The 19,789-nt window shown below is 52.6% G+C and overlaps 1 protein-coding gene and 1 long non-coding RNA gene across 3 annotated transcripts; one reads left to right on the top strand and one right to left on the bottom strand.

Moving 5' to 3' along the window:
* The first annotated feature begins 4,399 nt into the window (after positions 1-4,399).
* Positions 4,400-19,761, top strand: ERN2 (endoplasmic reticulum to nucleus signaling 2). 2 transcript variants are annotated; one of them, XM_006730813.3, is made up of 22 exons: positions 4,402-5,076; positions 6,710-6,815; positions 7,164-7,197; positions 7,445-7,517; positions 8,339-8,411; positions 8,553-8,660; positions 8,904-9,005; positions 9,948-10,212; positions 11,967-12,045; positions 12,133-12,280; positions 12,392-12,513; positions 13,362-13,517; positions 13,783-13,948; positions 16,093-16,177; positions 16,331-16,520; positions 16,601-16,700; positions 16,804-17,006; positions 18,173-18,320; positions 18,411-18,538; positions 19,115-19,238; positions 19,322-19,389; positions 19,492-19,761. In XM_006730813.3, exons 1-22 carry the CDS (start codon positions 4,981-4,983, stop codon positions 19,696-19,698), a joined length of 2,781 nt encoding a protein of 926 aa, XP_006730876.2. In that variant the 5' UTR covers positions 4,402-4,980; the 3' UTR covers positions 19,699-19,761. The 2 variants fall into 2 exon arrangements, with proteins under 2 accessions (XP_081675958.1, XP_006730876.2); XM_081819832.1 differs by having other exon boundaries at positions 4,400-5,076; positions 19,322-19,744.
* Positions 12,501-18,217, bottom strand: LOC145721559 (uncharacterized). Its single transcript, XR_014145306.1, has 3 exons — positions 17,903-18,217; positions 16,106-16,412; positions 12,501-12,650 (listed from the first exon to the last, which is right to left on the bottom strand). It is a non-coding gene; the product is annotated as an uncharacterized LOC145721559 (long non-coding RNA).
* Positions 19,762-19,789: the final 28 nt, after the last annotated feature.

Here is a 19,789-nt window from a genome sequence, read left to right on the forward strand (position 1 = left end):
CATGACCTGAGCCGAAGGCAGTCGCTTAACCAACTGAGCCACCCAGGCGCCCCTAAATAAATAAATCTTAAAAAAAATAAAATAAAATAGGGCGGCTGGGTGGCTCAGTCGTTAAGCGTCTGCCTTCGGCTCAGGTCATGATCCCAGGATCCTGGGATTGAGCCCTGCATTGGGCTCCCTGCTTGGCGGGAAGACTGCTTCTCCCTCTCCCACTCCCCCTGCTTGTATTCACTCTCTCGCTGTGTCTCTCTGTCAAATAAATAAATAAATAAATCTTAAAAAAATAAATAAATAAAGAGGGCCACCTGAATAGGCTGCACACTCTATGATTCCAACTATATGACATTCTGGAAAAGGCAAAACTATGGAGATAGTGAAAAGATCAGTGGTTGCCAAGGATTAAAGAGGAGAGAGTGGGGGGCACCTGGGTGGCCCAGTTGGTTAAGTATCTGATTCTTGGTTTCAGCTCAGGTCATGATCTCAGGGTCCTGAGATCAAGCCCCACATCAGGCTCCAGGCTCAGTGTGGAGTCTGCTTGTCTCTCTCCCTCTGCTCTTCCCCCTGCTCTCTCTCTCTCTCATAAATAAATAAAATCTTAAAAAAAAAAAAAAGAGGAGGGAGGGAAGAATAGGCAGAACACAGAGGATTTTTAGGATACTTTGTATTATATTCTAATGGTGGATACATACCATTATACATTAGTCCAAACTCATAAAATGTACAACCCAAGAGGGACCCCCCCAATGTAAACTGTGGACCTTGTGATGTCAGCGTAGGTTCATTGATTGTCACAAAAGTACCTCTCTAGTGGGGGACGTTGATAATAGGGGTAGCTTATGAATGTGTGGGGGCAGAGGATATATAGGAAATCTCTGGACTTTCCACTCAGTTTTGCTATGAATCTAAATTGGCTCTGAAAAATCAAATCAATTTAAAGAAAGAGAGAAAGGTAACAGATGGTAGCTCCCTTTGCAGTGAGCACAGCAGGAGGTACAGAGATGTTGAATCACTGGATGACACACCTAAGACTATTGTAACATTGTGTCAACTATACTTGAGTTTTTAAAAATGCAAATACAAGAGGCAGAAAAAGAGAGAGAGGAAGAAAGAGAGACAGAAAGATTTACTTTCTTCCTGATGGATAATAATGCCAAGGCACTTATTAAATTTCCCATTGAGGGGCACCTGGGTGGCTCAGTCCATTAAGCATCTGTCTTCAGATCAGGTCATGATCTCGGGGTCCTGGGATCGAGCATGGGGTCCTGGGATCGAGCACCATGTCGGGTTCCCTGCTTGGCAGGGAGCCTGCTTCTACCTCTCCCTCTGCCTCTCTTCCTGCTTGTGCGCTTTCTCTCCCTCTGTGTCAAATAAATAAATAAAATCTTAAAAAAATAAATTTCCCATTGAATTAAAGTATCATGTTTGTCATTTATTAAATTCTTACATATACTGATATATATTTATGGATTCTCTATTTGGTCCAACCGATATATTTATCTATTTGTCAATTCCCATGTGGAAATGATACTGATATTATAGTTTTATGGTGTATTCTGATATCTGGTAACATAAGCACCCTTCCCACTATTCTTCATTTTCACACTTTTCTCGACTATCCTCAGACATTTATTCCTGCATATGATCTTTATGTTAGCCAAGTTTAAAAACCCTGGGTTAATCGAATTTCATTATACTTAGAACTAATTTGGAGAAAATTGACATTTTAATTACATTAAATCTTCCCACACAGGGTCACATCTTTCCATTTGTTCACATTTTGTTTTATATCCTTCATAAAACTTTATAGTTTTCCTCATAGAGGTCCTGTGCCTTTCTAGTTAAATTAATTCCTAAGCATTTTCTTTTTATTGCTATCATGCTCAGAGTGTTTTTCCCATTACTGTTTCTGCTTTCTCCACTCTTTTGCTAAAATGGAGGAAGGCTATTGGTTTATGTATATTTGTCTAGGAGCAGAGCACTTAAGAGCACAAATTGAGGAATGGAGAAGAAATGTAACTTTAGGGGCACTTGGGTGGCTCAGGCGTTAAGCGTCTGCCTTCGGCTCAGGTCATGATCCCAGGGTCCTGGGATCGAGCCCCACATCAGGCTGCCTGCTCAGCGGGAAGCCTGCTTCTCCCTCTCCCACTCCCCCTGCTTGTGTTCCCTCTCTTGCTGTCTTTCTCTCTGTCAAAATAAATACAATCTTTAAAAAAAAAAAAAAGAAATGTAACTTTATTTCTATACAACTCTATTTAACTTTTTATTTTAAGCTCCCTTTGCGCCAGGTGGAAGAAATTCAGCCCCATCTGGTTTCTCCTGGCTTTTCTCCAGGGTGGGTTTAAGTTCCATGGAGTTTACATAATGCCAGGAGGCAAGAGGGCACTGAGTCCTTGTCATCATCATCATCCATCCCAGCTGGGCATCTCTTGAGATGCCATGGGGTCTTGTCTCTGCCACTGGGTCTTCTCTCTTGTCCTTACTAGTCTCTGCTGCATTGTTCCTCTTTCTTTTTTTTTTTAAGATTTTTTATTTATTCATTAGAGAGAGAGAGAGAGAACACAAGCAGGGAGAGGGGCAGAGGCAGAGGGAGAAGCAGACTCCCTGCTGAGCAGAGACCCTAGGATCACGACCTGAGCAAAAGGCAGATGCCCAAGCACCCCTGTTCCTCTTTCTAAAGAGTCTCTCTCTCTCCCCACTCCCTCTCTCCCACTCCTCCTCAGGCATCTGGAAAACATTCCCCCACCTCCACATCACACTAGACATTGGGAGCCTCCCCAACACCCCTCTCTGCCCAGACACAGCATATGGTGTCTCTGGGGCTCACTGTTTCTCCAGGCTGTGCCCTGAAGCCAGACACAAATCCCCTCTGCTCTTGATCCCACACAGCGAGGTGGGGTCCCATCTTTGGGTGAGGAAGTTCTAGCATCTTCCCACTCCCTGCTCCTCCTTATTTTCCTTCCTCTCCGAGCCTGGGGAGCGACTTTTCCACTTTTCCACTCTCATTATTTATTCTCTCAGGTCTAGGGTCCTGCCCTGAGGTGTTCAAAAACAAAAAACTAAAAGAAGCTTTGTTTTCTCTCTTTCTCCTTCCTCCTTCCTTCTAGGAGGCAATAAATTTAGAGCAGCCTCACCTGAAGAGAAGGCTATCAGGGGAAAAAGCTCTGAAGGGGGAAAAACATCATTAATATTTGAACATAGTAGCCCCCTAAAACACATAGGCGTAGGGAAAAAACAACACGGGAGGAACTAAGAATGTTAACAGAGGTACTCTGTTTCCAGGACATAGAGACATGAATGATTTTTTTTTTCTTCCTATTTATATTTTCCTGAATTTTACAAAGTCTCTACAATGTGTATTATTCATATCATCACACACACGAAATGGTTTATTCGAGTTCATTTGTAGGTTGTCTATGCAAATCAAATGGATTTGCATAAGACATGACTATGAATCCAAGCATAATGAAAAAACGCAATGTACATTCCAAAGCAAATGTACAGTGTACAAAATATAAAGCATAAAGGAGGGTTCATTCACACCCCCAGTAGCTTGGGCTGGTTTCTAGAGTGACCAGCGATCACTTTTGTTAGGAAGTTAGGACCGCCTTGCCAATTGGGAGTATTGGAAAATCCAAGCATGAAGGAGTACCCAAGTAAACCAAAGACTTTGTGAGCCTTCTCACCATGAGGCTGTTGGGTGTTCTAAGGCTACGTTTGATGAAAACGTGATGACAGGGTGCCTCAGATCAGGTAGGTTCTTAAAAACAGAGCCTGAGGCAGGGGTTCTGGCTCAAGTGATGGGAAGAACTCTCCAAGAGAAGGGGAGTGAGCAGAGGACAGGGACCTCCTTAGCCCAAATTGTACCTCAGAGTTGGTTCCAGCCTGAGGCAAAGGGGCCAGTCTTCTGTTCTCCCATGTCAGTCAGTCACAGGGAGGGGGCACAGGATGCTTCAGTCAGCCAAGGGCAATTCTGTGGAGAAAGCACAGAGGCACCTGTGAGCTCTCAGCAGCCCATCCTTGGAGCAGCAGAGGGATGGGGGTGCCAGCCAGGCAAGATTTAGCTGGGGTTACTTGGGCGAGCGTAGGTAATCGAGAGCTGGTTGCAGCATGGGCCCAGGGCAGTGTGCAGTGCCAGGTGACACAGAAGACATCAATAGTGGTGGCGTATCTGGGGTGGAGATGGAGGCTCTGGGCCAGCTAGAAAACTCTTCAGTGACTGTGGGGCCATGCCCAGGAAGGCCAGGGGTGACAGAGAGGTGGAGGCAGAGAGCGTGGCAGAGCCAAGCTGCATGATCCTCGGATCAGTAGTGATTTTTACACCAGGAAGAGAAATGAATGAGCCCAAAAGTGACAATTAATGGGACCCCTGCAGGCCCTCCCTGAAGCAAGCGGGCGAGGTCTGCCTGCAGCAAGGACTGCAACCACCACAGCAAGGAGTGCTGGATGCTGCACCACCCGGTGTCTAAGGCATGGGAGTCTGTAAGCTCTGCAAAGACAGGCACCTTATCTCGCCTGCCTCCCAGGCTGCATAGTAGGTAAATATTTATTGAATGAATGAGTCAATCAGTTCATCTATATTCCACCGTCTCTCAGTGGAGGAGGCCCCTAGCAGAGTAACAAGGAGCACAAGCCTTGAAGGCGGACGTCTGAACTTGAATTCCAGCGCCGAGCCTCCGTTTTTCCCTCAGTAGTGCTGGGCCAATTGAAGGAGCTAATGGGGATGGATGCAAAGCGCTTGGGAGAGTGCTTGCACGCGGGAACGTCTGCATGCATGGCCTCCGCCGCTAACCTCCCCATGCGCTCTGCAGTAGGATGACTGGGGGTGCGGGTGTGGGTGTGATGGGAAGGGAGGGAAGGAGCAGGACATTGGCTGAGGTTGCGCCCTGGCTTCTGCGTGCCCAAGTGGCCTAGCCCGGGGCGGAGTCTCTTCCCGGCCAGGCTGGGGCTTTGTTGTCCCCGGGAGGCGCTGAGGGACCGGCCATGGCAAGCGCGGCCCGGGGGTGCGGCCCGTGGCTCCCGCTCCGCCTCGGGTTCCTGCTCCAGCTCGCGGCGCTGCTCAGGACGCCAGGGCCACAGGTGAGACGTGGGGCGGCTGCGGGACCTCCAAGGTCTGGGCCCCGGGCGGGGCGGGGGCGGGGGGAGGTTAGGGGAGGGGGCGCGGCCACAGGGGGCGCCTTGCTCTCTTCCGGTCCAGAGGGCCCCAAGTTAGACCCTGGCCAGGAAAAGCCTCCTAGGTTTAGGGGGTTGCCAGTTGCCCCCACGAACACCTAGCTGGAGACATGTGCCAGCGTGGAAGGGCACAGAACGGCGCCCCCTCCTACAGCGTGGGGGCGCAGGTGGAGAGAAGGGTCTGGACTGGGGAGGGCTCCTAAAAGTCCTGGGATCCCCGGCGGGGACATAGGGTCCACTTAAGTGTCCTCTGTCGAGAAAATTCAGGTGGTTCACCACCAGTCTCCCTACCCACGCCTGGACCCTGGGTTCAAAACCTCTGGGATAAATAAGTAGCGGGTGTGGGGATCGGATCCAGCCTTGCCAGGAGCTAAGAGTCCAGTTTTACAGAAATGCAGGGAGAAGGCAAAGGCGCCCAGACTAGAATCAACTCGTTCAGCCTGGAGCCCCCAGAACAGCTAATGGGATCATGGAGGGTTGGCAGTCCATGCCATTCACCTGCCCTGCATCCAGCTCTGGGTCCACCCATGGTTGCCAAGTAGGAATGTGAGCCCAGGGTGGCCAGAGCAGCTGTTTCCAGAAAAATGAGAAAAAATAGAAATGAGAAAAATTGTAAATCTCGATTTTTAAAAATGGAAGTATTTCCAATTTTTAAAATGGGTAGCTATTTAAAAACAAATGTGTAGACATGATGATGGTCAAGCCACCTCAACTGTGGGCAACCCGTCTGCAGCTTCTTCTCAGCCCACAAAACACGCTGCGAAAACAGAGGGGCTAGGAGGCAGTTTTCTGACTCGCCACCAAAACCATTGGCTCAGCTCCAAACCTGAGGGTCCTGGAGCAGGATGTGGTTTTTGCAGGGGTGTGGCTGGGCCACCCGGATGTCAGGGTTCCTGCTGGGTGCTCAGCCTCACCCTGTTTGCTCAAGGAGGGGCTAGAGCAGGTGAGTTAGCCCAGCAGGGGCCCGATGTAAGGGCAGCTCCAGCCCTCCCTCCCTTGGCCGCCCCTGAGCCTTGGTCCAGAGGACCCCTGGAGCCTGGCACCAAAATCAGCTGGGCTGGGCTGGGGAGGCAGAAGAGGTCACTCCAAGAGAGTCAGACAGCGTGGCAAGTGAGTATGGGACCAGGCGCTGGAATCAGAGACATGGTGGTTCAGGTTCCCATTCTGCGTGGTTTTAGGCTAATTACCTACCCTGTGTGAGCCTTAGTCTCTCTCCCTCATTTGGACAATGCTGGAGACAAGAGCACCAATCTCATTAGGAGGCTGTGAAGTCCTCTTGTAAAGCCCTCAGTCTTCTCTAGAAAACCAGAAAGAATTGAGGGGAGGGGAAAAGGAGGGACTTTAGAGAGTCCCCCAGCTCCCACTGTCACCCCTGTCTAGGGTCAAGGAGATCAACAGGCGGAGCCAGCCGCTTCCCCAATCATGCTTCCTCTGTCTGTTCCCTTCTGCGAGAAGGGGAGTCACATCTAGCCCTGCATGGAATGAGGACAAGGGATGGGCCCAGGCTCCTTGGAGGAGGTGACTTTTTTTCCCACTTCAGGTCCAGGCCCTCAGGCCAGAGAGCCTCCTGCTAGTGTCCACCCTGGATGGAAGTCTCCACGCACTGAGCAAGCAGACAGGGGACTTGAAGTGGACGCTGAAGGATGGTGAGCAAGGGGCGATCCCTCGTTCTTTCTTGGACATGTGACGTAGAAGATAAGAGCCTGGAATCTAGAATCCAATGAGCCGATGTCTGCAGGTAGCTGCACCACTTCCCAGTTGGGTGGCCTTGGGAAAGCCACTTCACCTCTCTGAGCCTCCATGTCCTTACCCCCGTAAAATGGGGCCAAGGGTGATGACCCTACTTCACGGAGTTCTTGGGAGGATTAAATTACATGCACGATGAATGTTTGGCTCAGTGTCCGGCACAACTAAGCACACAATGACGATGAGCTAGGCTTATCAGCGGGGAGTTGGGAGGAGGTTACTCACGCTCCATGTCCCTGTGCCCACAGATCCCATCATCCAAGGGCCAATGTATGTCACTGAGTAAGTGAACCTGCGGTCTTTGAAGGAGGGGGCGTCTGGGAGATGGGAAGCCAGGGTTGTCTGGAGGGAGTTGGGTGGGGTGGGGGTGGGGGCGTTTTGGAAGGAAGGGGAGAGATTGGCTCTGGAGCTTTCTGGTGCCTCCCGCAAGGGTGGGCTCCTACTAGCCGGGCAGACGGAGGGAACCCGGGCCTCCATGAACCCCGGGGGTGTGAGCCTAGCCCTCCCCCTGTTCCCCTCTGCCCCACAGGACAGCCTTTCTCTCAGACCCAGCTGACGGCAGCCTGTACATCTTGGGGACCCAGAAACAACAGGGATTAATGGTGTGTTTCTTACAGTGTTTGGGGTGGGAGAGGGCCCAGGCTTCTGTTAGCTGGAGCGTGGAGGGGGCTGCACGGTTGGCATCTGAGGGTCCTGCAGGGGGCTCGGAGCGCATTATGGGAAGGCTGTCCTGAGGCACCTGTTGAAAGGAGGTGGTGGGGTGGTGGTTTGAGCCGTCTGCAGAGCAGACAGGCCCCTGAGGGCATCACAGGGCTTCTTCAGAACACTGGGGGCTTCAAGGGGGAAACCTCCATCAGTTAGCTTTTGCCAAATAGTCACCCTGAAACTCAATGGCTTAAAAACACCAGCAGTTGATTTAACTCACCATTTTGTGGAATGCCAATTTAGGCTGGACTCAGCTGGGTGGTCTTGGCTGAGCTTGCTCCAGAGTCTGTGTTCAGCTGCTGGTCAGCTGGACGGCTGTCTTTCTGAAAGTTGGTTGGTGGTTGGCGGGCTTCTGAGAGGGACATCCAGGCCAGCCGTCCCTCATCCTCATCAGGAGAGCCTGGGCTTGTCCACGTGGTAGCAACAAGGGCACCGGAGACAGGGCAAGGCCAGTGCACAAAGGGGCATGCACGGGGCGAGAGAAGGTGTTTGTCTTCCACAGCGGGACTCCAAGGGGGGTATTGAACAACACTCTGGATTTGTCACAGGGAATGAGGTGGAATGTTTGTTAGAACTTTGTGCCATCGGAAGCAAGCTGTGTGACAACAGCCGAGTTACTGACCCTCTCTGGGAAATGAAAATGATACTAATTGCACCTAGTGAGCAGGTTGTATGCGTTTTTCTGCTCTTCCTCCTTCCTGGAAATGTTCCTTCTCAGAGGCTGCCCTTCACCATCCCCGAGCTGGTTCACGCCTCCCCGTGTCGCAGCTCTGATGGCGTCTTCTACACGGGTGAGCATCTCTCCAGCCTGCGGGTCTAAGTCCAGCAGGGACAGGGACCTCGTCATGGTGGGGCCAGCTGGGCACAGGACAGCAGGGAGCACACCCTATCCCAGGCCATCTCGAGGGCTGGCCCACTTCCCACCTCCACAGGCCGGAAGCAGGATGCCTGGTTTGTGGTGGACCCTGAGTCAGGAAAGACGCAGATGACATTGACCACAGAGGGTCCCTCTACCCCCCGCCTCTACATCGGCCGAACGCGTGAGTCAGGCCCCAGTGGCTCCCTGCAATTGTTTCCAACTTGCATCCAGGCCAGTCAATCTGTCGGTCTGCAAACATTGCCCTGAGCACTAGGCAAGGAGCTGAGGAGACAGCAGCGACCCAGACAGACTGTGACACAGATTGTGGGCTTCAGGACGGGGGTACCAATGACACTCCCTGGCGTGGGGGTGGGAGGAGTATCACACGGGCATCCCTGGTAACCCTGCTTCTGGCCATCTGCAGAGTACACGGTCACCATGCATGACCCCAAGGCCCCAGCCCTGTGCTGGAACACCACCTACCGCCGCTACTCAGCGCCCCCCATGGAAGGCTTGCCTGGGAAATGTGAGTGCCGCCTTTCCCTGGCTCCAGCCTTCGAGCAAGGTCTCCAGCTCAGGGAATCCTGAGTGGCATCCATGAGCAAGCCTCACCACGTTCTGAATGACACACCCTTGGTGGATGACCCTAAGTGAACCCCCTCAACCCTCAGCCAGACCCTCCTTTACCCCAAGCCGTCTTTAACATCCTCACTCCTCCATATTCCAAAGGAGCTGAGCCGGGTAACCCTTGTCCTAGTGACCCCAAGCAACCCTCGAACACTCTGATGGGTCCTCACAGGTCCTAACTGACCCCCAAAGTTGAACGACCCCTGAGAGATGACCCTAAGTGGCCTCCCCCAAGATTAACCTCCCCCAGGTAATTCTGACCACCCCCTTGATATTATGACCGTCCCACCCAACTGCCTGAATGACCTTACAGGGGCCCCTAAGCCACCCCTCGTACCCTGACTTCATCGTTTTGCATGAGAACCCATGCAAGTAACCCTGACACATCACAGCCGACACCCCCAGGACCCTTGACTCACCCTCTTCACACTCTACATGACTCCCAAGTGACCCACATGCCTCCAGGCCACCCTGATTGACTTCTCCTGGGTGACATCAATCAGACCACGGCTAACTACCCCACATCCTAAGTGACCTCTCTCAAGTGACCTGGACTGAGTCACACACCTAAGTCACCTCTGGATGACCCTGACTGACCCCCACATCCTACACAGCTCCTGGGTTGACCCTGATTGATCCCCTGACAGATCAAAGTAACCTGGTGCACTCTGTCTGAGCTTCCCATGTTCTCCTAACCCTTCAGGGGATCTCACCTGACCCCCACACACCTGAGTGGCCCCCCTGATGATCTACCCTCCGAGCAGCTCCCCCCACCCCCCAAGATGCTGAGATGCCTCAGGTCAGAGCTCCTTGCCCACACCTCCCCATCCATCTTTCTCAGACATGAGCCACCTGGCATCCTGCGGGATGGGCCTGCTGCTCACCGTGGACCCGGGAAGCGGGGTGGTGCTGTGGACACAGGACTTGGGCATGCCAGTGATGGGGGTCTACACTTGGCACCAGGACAGCCTGCGCCAGCTACCCCATCTCACGCTGGCTCGGGACACCCTGCATTTCCTTGCCCTCCGCTGGGGCCACATCCGACTGCCTGCCTCAGGTCCCCAGGACACAGCTACCGACTTCTCTGCCTTGGATACTCAGCTTCTGTAGGTGCCCATCCCTGGGAACTGGGGAGGAGCCGTCTGGGTGGATGTGATGTTCAAGCATGACACACCAATACAGCTGAACAAGGGGCCAAAATATTTCAAACTGGTTATTTGCCAAACTGATTGGCAAATGCCCAGTGCCTAGCACCTCCTGCCCCCTGCAGTGCCCCCAGGACCTTTTGGATAGCCCTGCTGTTCGGCAACTCTAGGGTAAAATATGGCATACAGGGGACCTCTGGGTCTCCACTCCAGTGTACGGGTGGATGGTGCTTGTTCTGCTTGGCAGGTGCTGTGCCTTATTGACTGTTAAAGACGAACTCTTACCCTTCCTTAACAGTACTGAATGCTCTAGAGTCCCCATCTTAGGGAACAAAGAGACAGAATGGGAAAATCAGGGATTATCCATTCATTCAATTCATTACACAAATATTAATTGAGCACTTACTGTGTACCAGCCGCCTGTCAGGCTCTGGAAGTACAATAATACAGCCCGTGTTCCTACCTACAGAGATCTTGGAGTCTAGTGGGGGAGACAAGAGTGTAAGAGGGCAATTATAATAGGGTATGATAGAGAATGATAAAAGGGAAGTATATATTTTTGATGGGAATGTATAGGAAGGGCACCTAAATTGAGACTGAGGGCAGGAGGCAGTCATGGGAAGCTTCCTGGAGGAAAGGACATCTAAATTGAAACCTGAAGGATGAATAGGAAGCAAGAGAGAGAGAACATGGCAGCCAGGGAACAGAAATTAAATAAGGCTGGAGCACAGATTTGAACAGGGAATAAGGTCTGAGAGTGGTAAGCAGGAATCTTGTAGGATCATCGAAATGGTTTGGACATTTTCTCCTAAGGCTAAGGAAAAGTCATTGGAGGGTTTTAAGCAAAGAAGTGATTTGATTATCTTTTCATTTTAGAAAGAACAACCCTGGCTGCAGTGTGGAGAATATCATAGAGTGGTATAGCGAGGAAGTGCCCACGCACAGAATACTGCATTAGTTCAGGCATGAGATGAAGACCCTTTGGACTAGGGTGGAAATGTTAGAAATGGAAATAAGTGGAAAGTAAGAGATATGAAGAGGGAAAAACAGAAAGAATTTGGTGATCAGGGAGTTTGGTGATTGTGGGCAAGGAATCAAGGTTTGTGAGCAAGTGCTCAGGTTTCTAGAAGCACATGGGTGCTGTCGTTTGCAGAGGTAGGGAGCACTAGAGGAGGAAGGGGATGAGGAAGAGGAGTTAAGGAATGAAGTGACAAGTTCAGATTTAGAAAACTGAGCTCTTGAAAGAGGTTTGGGCTAGACACAGATTTAGAAATCATGACTCTAGAGTTTGTTTGCATCCGTTAGCTTTTGCTGCCTAACAAAGCACTCCCAAAACTTAGAGCTTAAAAACAATGAACACTTGTTATTTTTCAAGATTCTGTGGGTCAGCTGGGTGGTTTTCTGATCCGGGCAGTCTGGTGGCTTGGCTGAGTCTGGATAGTCTAGGATGACCTCTTTCAACTCTATCATAGTTGGTGGACTATTTGGCCTAGGAGGTGTCAAATGAGGTCTCTCATGCCCCAGAAGGCTAGCCGAGCACTTCTCAATCCTCTGCTTATGTCACATTTGTTATTGTCTCATTCTCCAAAGCAAGTCACATGGCTAAGCCCAGAGTCAATGTGGGAGGGGACAATACAAAGACACAGGTCCAGTGGTAACTGAAACTACCCACCACCATCACTTACCCTTCTCCCCTTTTTCTTCTCCCTCACTAGGATGACACTGTATGTGGGGAAGGATGAAACTGGATTCTATGTTTCCAAAGCACTGATTCACACAGGGGTGGCCCTAGTGGTGAGAAGGGGACTCTGAGGGGCTGGAAAGAGGGGATGGGGCAGGAGAGGAGCTCCCACACTCATGACTCTCTATCTTCTGCCATAGCCTCGTGGACTGACCCTGGCCCCCATGGATGGCCCCACCACAGAAGAAGTGACACTCCAAGTCTCAGGAGAGCGAGAGGGCTCACCTAGCACTGCTGTCAGATACCCCTCAGGCAGCGTAGCCCTTCCTAGCCAGTGGCTGCTCATCGGTGAGATTCTTCTAGCTCAAATTTGGAGTAGATGAAGGGCCCATGAGCCCCGCTTCTGAGCTGGAAGGCTGAGGTCACCTTCAGCCAGCTGACGTTTGCTCTGCTCCTTAGGACACCATGAGCCACCCCCAGTCCTGCACACCACCATGCTGAGGGTGCATCCCACCCCACAGAGTGGGACTGCTGAGAACAGACTCTCAGAGAACACACAGGCCCCAGCCCTCTTCCTGGAGGTCAGTGCTAGAAGGGCAGAGGGCATGGGGGGAGGGGGGGAGGAGACTTGGCAGGTCGGGAGGGCAGCTGTTGGACCTTTCCCTCAGGCTTCTAGGAATAACATCTGGGGGTGGGTCAATTGATATCACACAATTTCCTGGAAGAAAAACATACATATATGTTGTTATTGCCAGAAGCATATTAGATGTGTCAAAGGATATTTGTTATCTAAATTGTGAAATAGGATCACAGTTTTAATTCTTCTTCAGTGTAAAAATTACAAAATATTTATCAGGTTAGAAAATGTAAACAGAAAAACTATAAAAGCAAGCTCTCCTGGGAGAGGGTTGGGCAAGAATCACTAGTGGTTCAAGGTTAGAACAGCCATGACTTGCTCCGTCTCCCCCTGCCCCTACCCACCCCCTCCACTCTCTTTCTCTTTCAAATAAATAACTAAATCTTTAAAAAACAAACAAAACAAAACAAAACAAAAAAAACCCAGCCCTGACCCGAAGCAGTAATTCTCAAATCTGGTTGCTCATCAGAGTCACCTGGGAGCCCACTCAGGCCCCACTGAACTGGAGATGGATATCTGAATTTTTTGCTGATTTCCCAAGAGTATCTGTATTTTTTAGTGATGCCACCCCACCCCTTCCCCCCTCAAGAGATGCTGGTCATCAGCTAGGTTTGCAAGACCACACTCCTGGGACACCATGATATTTCAGCACCACGGAGAACACCGTGTTTCCCACCATGTGGACTAATCATTCACTGCCCCTTTAGCTAAGCCCAGCAGCCTTGTACTGGGTGATGGAGAAGGGTTAGGGGTTCCACAGTGTGCTAAGAGTGAAAGTTCCTTTGTTCTCAGCTCCTGAGCCTGAGCCATGAGAAACCTTGGAACCTGGAGCTGCATCCAGAAGAGAAAACCCCGGACTTATATCCAGGGCTGGGACCCCAAGACCTGTTGGTAGCTAGCCTCACTGCTGTCCTCCTGGGAGGGTGGATTATCTTCCTAATGAGGCAGGTAAGCCTATGGCCCCTGACCTCAGGTCCATCTTAGGGTCTTCCTTGGGGGGACACTGCCCCTCCTCTCCAAGACCACTCAGCAGCTCTCTCCCTCACCCAGCTCTGATTCTGCTGCCTGCTGTTCTCCCAGCAGCTCCCCGAGCCCCTGCTACTGTGTTCTGTATGTTCATGGTCCAGTGCCAGGCTGTCTCAGGCACCACTGCTGGGCCCCTCATGGGGCAGGACCTGGCCAGGGCTGAGCCCTCTTGGGCCCTGTATTTCAGCAACAGAGGCAGCTGGTGGAGAAGCAGCAGCAGACCCTCTTGGCACCTGCAGATCCTCCTCACATCTCACAGAATGCTCAGCCCCTACCGTCAGGGGCCACCCCCCAGGGCCAGAAGAGCCTTCCAAGCCCCTCAGAGCAAGCCCAGCCAGTTGAAGACCCAGAAGGTGAGCTTAAGTGAAAAAGAAAGACAGAGTCAGGCAGGGACAGAGAAAAGAGTGAGCAGGTTTAGCTTCAAAGTTGGTTTATTAGAAGTCACTATAGTACAGTACGGTGCTTAAGCCTGAGTTAATAAGAGGATTTACAGCTTCCTATGGAGTTAAGCACTCTAGAAATGTCTGCCATCATTGTTTATCATTACTTTCAAGGACTCTTGGGTGCAGACAGAACTGGGTACAGATCTAACTTCACTAGCTGTTCACTTTGACAGGTTTCCTTCCTCCTCTGAGCTTCGATTTTTCTCATCTGTCAAATGGGAATAACAACACCCACCTCATTGTATCACCTCATTATGAGACGTTACCAGTGTCATTATTATTAAATCAGTCTTAGGTGATGTTAATAATATTTGTGTTAGTTTAACATCATATTTGGTAACAGAACTAGTAAATTACCTAGGTGTCATTTTGTTCTTTTGTTTCTCTCTTTAGGACTTTTTATTTTTAAACATTTCTCTTTTGTCAATTAGATCCTATCAACTAGCCCTTTCAAGCTTCCCTGGTGTCTGTGGGAGGCCTCAGGGGAACTTTCTCATGCTTTTATTGGTCAGTCCAGGCTACTTCTCCTGCCTTTGGCTCTGGGCCAGACTGACCTCAGTCCTTTGCATGAGCTGTTACTGGCCCCTCCTGGTCTCCGCTCAAACCACTGCCTCATGCCACTGTCCCCTTAACTCAGACCAAAGTCCGCCCCACTCTTGGCCTGATACTTCAGTGCTGCTCCCAGCATTCACTCTGTGTTCACCCTGCCTCTGCTGAGACAGAGAAGCCCCCCTTCCTGAGGGGCTGGCTCTTCTAGAAGGTGCCCACTGCACCTGAGAAGGTGCCTGAGCTCCGAGGTATTGCAGTGCTTGTCACTTTACTGGCTCTGGGTGGGTCCACATAATACCCACTGCACCCTGAAACGCTCATCTCCTGGGGTCTTCAGACTTGAGCTGGATCTTTCCCCAGACAGGACAGACTCCCTCTTTTCCCAGGATGGCTCTCATCAAAGCACCGTGTGTTTCTTCTTGCCATTGTCCTTCATTCACCCCTCACCACCAGAGTCCATCAGAGCCCAGCAACTCTATCCCTGCCTTCTGAGCTGCCAGAAATGGGCCCACTCCCACCTGTGCTTCCAGGCCCTGGGCCCAGCCACTCCTGAGAGGCCAGGGTACACAAATCTAGGTTACTGCCTGCATCTTGCCAACAGATGAGAGTGAATTTTTACTAAAATAATCCAGAGCAAAGCTGAGGGGCAGCTTGGTACTTTTCTCACTGGTCTTGATGCGGATTCTCATTTGCTTTTCCTAGAGCTAATTGCAGAGACTGAAGTGGGCAGCCCTTCCTGAGTAGAGCGTTCTCGGGGCCATCGCACTGCACAACTCTTGGGGTACCATGTACATTTAGCTGTATGAATGGTGTCCCTCGGAGCTGAGCAGGGCACAGCCTGGCCAGACATGCCTGGGTCACTGTGAGGGATGTCTCACAAGCTACCCAAAGGGAAGAGCAGTAACTGTCCAAGTCTATCGACCTCTGCCCGCCTGAGCCAACCCCATCCTTCTTAATAGGAAACCAAGGCATTCCAGGGGCTCCTGCTACCCTAGAACAAACTCTGGAACAGGTTTGCATCCAAATGCCCATTGCTGCACCCTCCCATTCGGGGAGGGGGGCGGTCTTTCCTAGGACTGCTCTCACCCTCACCATGCTGTCCACTGCCAAGCACACCTTCCTATTTGAAGCCAGTTCATCAATGAAAAGGGTTTATTATAAAAGATGGAGGTGGGGAGAATGGCAGAGGAAGTAAAGAAAGAAATCTGGGCAGAAAATGCCAGAAGAGGAAGCATAAGGAAGATAATCTAGCAGGATTATCTGTCTCCTTCCACACATTCATTTAATCCACAGTGATGCTGTGTGGGATCATCAACATGGGTCCCACTTTACAGATGAGAAAGCCTAGGGCATAGGGGTTTAAGTCACTTGCCAAGGACACACAAAGAGGAAGTGGCAGGCCCAGGCTGGGCATGGAGGGTGGGAGTCCAGAGACAGGTTGAGGCAGTGGCGGGTCTGGACTGAGCAGAGGCTCCCTGAGACTGTGCCCGCCCCCCTCCCCTCAGCTGAACAGCTTACCGTGGTGGGCAAGATTTCCTTCAACCCCAAGGATGTGCTGGGCCGCGGGGCAGGCGGGACGTTCGTTTTCCGGTGAGTAGGTAGCCAGAAGCTGGGCTGGAGATGTGGCTTTCACGGCACTTTGGGCCGCTGTCCTTCGGGGGGCCATTCTTCAAAGGCTCGCCGAGGCGGGTGCAGGAAGGAACTTTTTCCATCGTCTTCCCTCTCTGAACCACACCCCCTCAGGGGCCAGTTGGAGGGGCGGGCAGTGGCTGTGAAGCGGCTGCTCCGTGAATGCTTCGGCCTGGTCCGGAGGGAGGTCCAGCTGCTGCAGGAGTCAGACAGGCACCCCAATGTGCTCCGCTACTTTTGCACCGAGCAGGCACCCCAGTTCCACTATATAGCCCTGGAGCTCTGCCAGGCCTCCTTGCAAGAGGTGAGCCAGAGCTCAGAGGGGCAGTGGGGTGGTGGTGGGGGTCCCAGGTTGCACAGTGACACTGTCCCCCACCTCTTCAGTACGTGGAAAACCCAGAGCTGGAGCGCTGGGGCCTGGAGCCCTCCATGGCGCTGCAGCAGCTGATGTGTGGCCTGGCGCACCTGCATTCCTTACACATAGGTAGTATCCGGCCCCGCCCTCCGCTCCAGCCCCCACTCCCCCCCCACCCCAGCCCCGCCTTCCCCATTCCCCACCGCTGCACTCAGCTCTGCTCTGCTCTCAGTGCACCGGGACCTGAAGCCAGCCAACGTCCTTATCGCGGGACCTGATGGCCCTGACGGCCGAGGCAGGGTGGTGCTCTCAGACTTCGGCCTCTGCAAGAAGCTGCCTGCTGGCCGCTGCAGCTTCAGCCTCTGCTCGGGCATCCCCGGCACGGAAGGCTGGATGGCGCCCGAGCTCCTACAGCTCCTGCCCTCTGACAGTCCTGTGAGTCCTTCCCTGGCCCAGTGCCTCTCCTGCTGTGGCCAAGCCTGTTTCTTCATCTTTAAAGTGGCATAGTTCATCCCTTCTTACCTAGAGCAGTGGCTCTCAACCTGGGACTATTACACTGCCCAGGGGACACTGGGCACTGTCTAGAGACATTTTTGGTCGTCACAGCTAGCAGGGGAATCGGGGTTTGCAACCGGCATCTGGTGGGTAGAGGCCTGGGATGCTGCTAAACATCCTACAACGCACAGGACAGCCCCCCATGACAATAATCCGGCCCCAAATGTCAATAGTACCAGGGTTACAAAATCCTGACCTAGAAAAGGGTTTTCAATCTGCACTGTGCTGCAGAATCACTGGCAAACTTGAGAGTCAGATGCCCAGGCCCCACATCCAGTGATTCTGACCAGACTAGCCCAGAGCCGGGCTCCAGGTGATTCTAATATGTAGCCAGGGAGAATCACGGATGTAGAGGGTTTAGGGAGCACCAGAGGATCGAATATAGTTGAAGCCCAGAGCAGGGTCTGACCCCCAGAGACACTTGAGTCTGAGACCCCAGGATTATGGATTTGAGTTGTCAGTGTGTGGGTGGAAGATGAAGTCATGTGCACAGATGAGAGTAATAGGAAAGGTCAGTCGCTAGGCAAAGCCATGCCTAAATCAAGAGAAAGCAGGAAGTGGCCACCCGGAGGCGCAAGGACTAAAGGATCTGATGTTATGAGATTGGACAGATTTTAATTAGTAGCCAGCATTTTAACTTTTGGGAAATTTCACATAGCAACCTTGATTTCTGGATCCTCTTGGAAAATCAAAGCTCTGCCACCCAGGAGAGTCCCCTGGAGATCATACGGTCTCACTGCCGCTTCAGTCCCTCCAGCCCGGCCGGCCTCACTCACCTCTGTTACCTGCTAGGCCTGGAGGAATGCAGCTTGCACACCTGCACTAGCAGCTCAGGAGGGCCAAGATTTTGGATGAAAACCATGGGCCCCTTTCAGTGGTGCAGAGGGGTGGAGGTCTCAGGTCGAGGAGATGGCGCTCAGGAAGCATCCTTGAGTTCTAGTCTGAACCAAAGCCCTGGCTACCGTATCAGCCCACAGGAGAATTGACCCGGGCAGGCTTCCCGGAAGCAGGGACTGCCTCCTTATGTTGGTCTCTCTGGCCCCCAGACAAGAGCAGTGGACATCTTCTCTGCTGGCTGTGTGTTCTACTATGTGCTTTCTGGCGGCAGCCACCCGTTTGGAGAAAGTCTTTATCGCCAGGCAAACATCCTTGCAGGGACTCCCAGCCTGACTCACCTGGAGGAAGAGGCCCATGGTGAGAGGGGACAGGGCCTGGCAGAGAAGGGAGGAAGCAGGGCATGGGGCTCGGCGGGCCTGAAGCCATCCCTCCCGTTTGCCCCTACAGACAAGGTGGTTGCCAGGAACCTGGTGGAAGCCATGCTGAGCCCCCTGTCGCAGGCCCGCCCCTCGGCTCACCAGGTGCTAGCCCACCCCTTCTTCTGGAGCAGAGCAAAGCAGCTCCAGTTCTTCCAGGTCAGAGGGAAATCTTGGGGATGGCCCTAAATAAGTCCCAAGTTTGGGCGCCGAGTAATAAGGGGAAGCCAGAGTGGCTGGGGAGAGACTTGTCTCTCTGTTCCAGAAAGCCCAGCTCCTTCTCTGAACCAAGCTCTGGCCTAGACGCCTAGACATTGCCGGGCTGGCCCTCCACGTTCTGCTCACTACCAGATTTCCCAGCCCCAGCCTCCACCCCGCCCCCACCCCACCCCCGGGTGACACACGCCCCATGCCATTCAACCCTAGTTGTCGCTTCATGTTACAACGGTGCCCAGATAGCCCATCCCACTTGTGTGACCTTGAGCAAGGGACTTGGTGCCTCTGAGTCTGTTTGCTCATCTGTAAAATGGGGACAACAGTACTTACCTCACAGGTTGATGAAGACCTGGCAGGTAACGTGGAGACATGGCACTGGGAAGCTGTACTTGGGGGGCAACAATCCTTGTCCTAAACCAAGAAGCTTTTGCCGTTTGGCTCCCCCAAGCCATACGGCACTTCTGGGCCTTGTGGCCTCTGAAACTGCTCATGAGGCTCAAGAGCTCTGTGGGGTCCTAGGACGTCAGTGACTGGCTGGAGAAGGAGTCTGAGCAAGGGGCCCTGGTGACAGCGCTGGAGGCGGGGGGCTCCGCGGTGGTCCGGGGCGACTGGCACAAGCACATCTCTGTGCCGCTGCAGACAGGTAGAGGCCAGCCTTGGGGTGGGTCCGCCGGACGGAGGGGAATCCAGCAGAGGCAGCCTTGCCAAGGAGTTTCTTGCCCACAGATCTGAGACGGTTCCGGACGTATAAGGGGACGTCAGTTCGAGACCTGCTCCGTGCTATGAGGAACAAGGTGTGCCCTAGGGTTTGCACGGGGCCTGGATCACGGGGCAGCCCGGTCATGGGGCAGCCCGGTCACGGCTTGAGCGGGGGCTCTCTCTCTACCTCCCTCCAGAAACACCACTACAGGGAGCTCCCGATGGAAGTCCGGCAGGTGCTCGGCCACGTCCCCGACAGCTTCGTCCAGTACTTCACAGCCCGCTTCCCGCGACTGCTGGTCCACACACACGGCGCCATGAGGCACTGTGCTTCCGAGAGCCTCTTCCTGCCCTACTACCCGCCAGCCTCCAGGGCCAGGGAGCCATGCCCAGCCGGGAGCTGAGGCCACCAGCCAAGGGGTGGGCCCGTGGCTGAGGCCGGCCTCAACGACAGAAAAGACTGGCCAAGTCTCGGCAGCCTGGGGCTTCTGGAGC

Source organism: Leptonychotes weddellii, chromosome 5, assembly GCF_054177405.1.
Source record: "Leptonychotes weddellii isolate Sample4059 chromosome 5, ASM5417740v2, whole genome shotgun sequence".
In the NCBI taxonomy this organism is placed as follows: Eukaryota; Metazoa; Chordata; class Mammalia; order Carnivora; family Phocidae; genus Leptonychotes; species Leptonychotes weddellii.

Coding starts and splice junctions, on each gene's coding strand:
- ERN2 (XM_081819832.1), top strand. CDS start 4,981: ATGGCAAGCGCGGCCCGGGGGTGCGGCCCGTGGCTCCCGCTCCGCCTC. Junction 8,412..8,552: donor TGATGGCGTCTTCTACACGG/GTGAGCATCTCT, acceptor CCACCTCCACAG/GCCGGAAGCAGGATGCCTGG. Junction 18,321..18,410: donor CCTGGAGGAAGAGGCCCATG/GTGAGAGGGGAC, acceptor TTGCCCCTACAG/ACAAGGTGGTTGCCAGGAAC.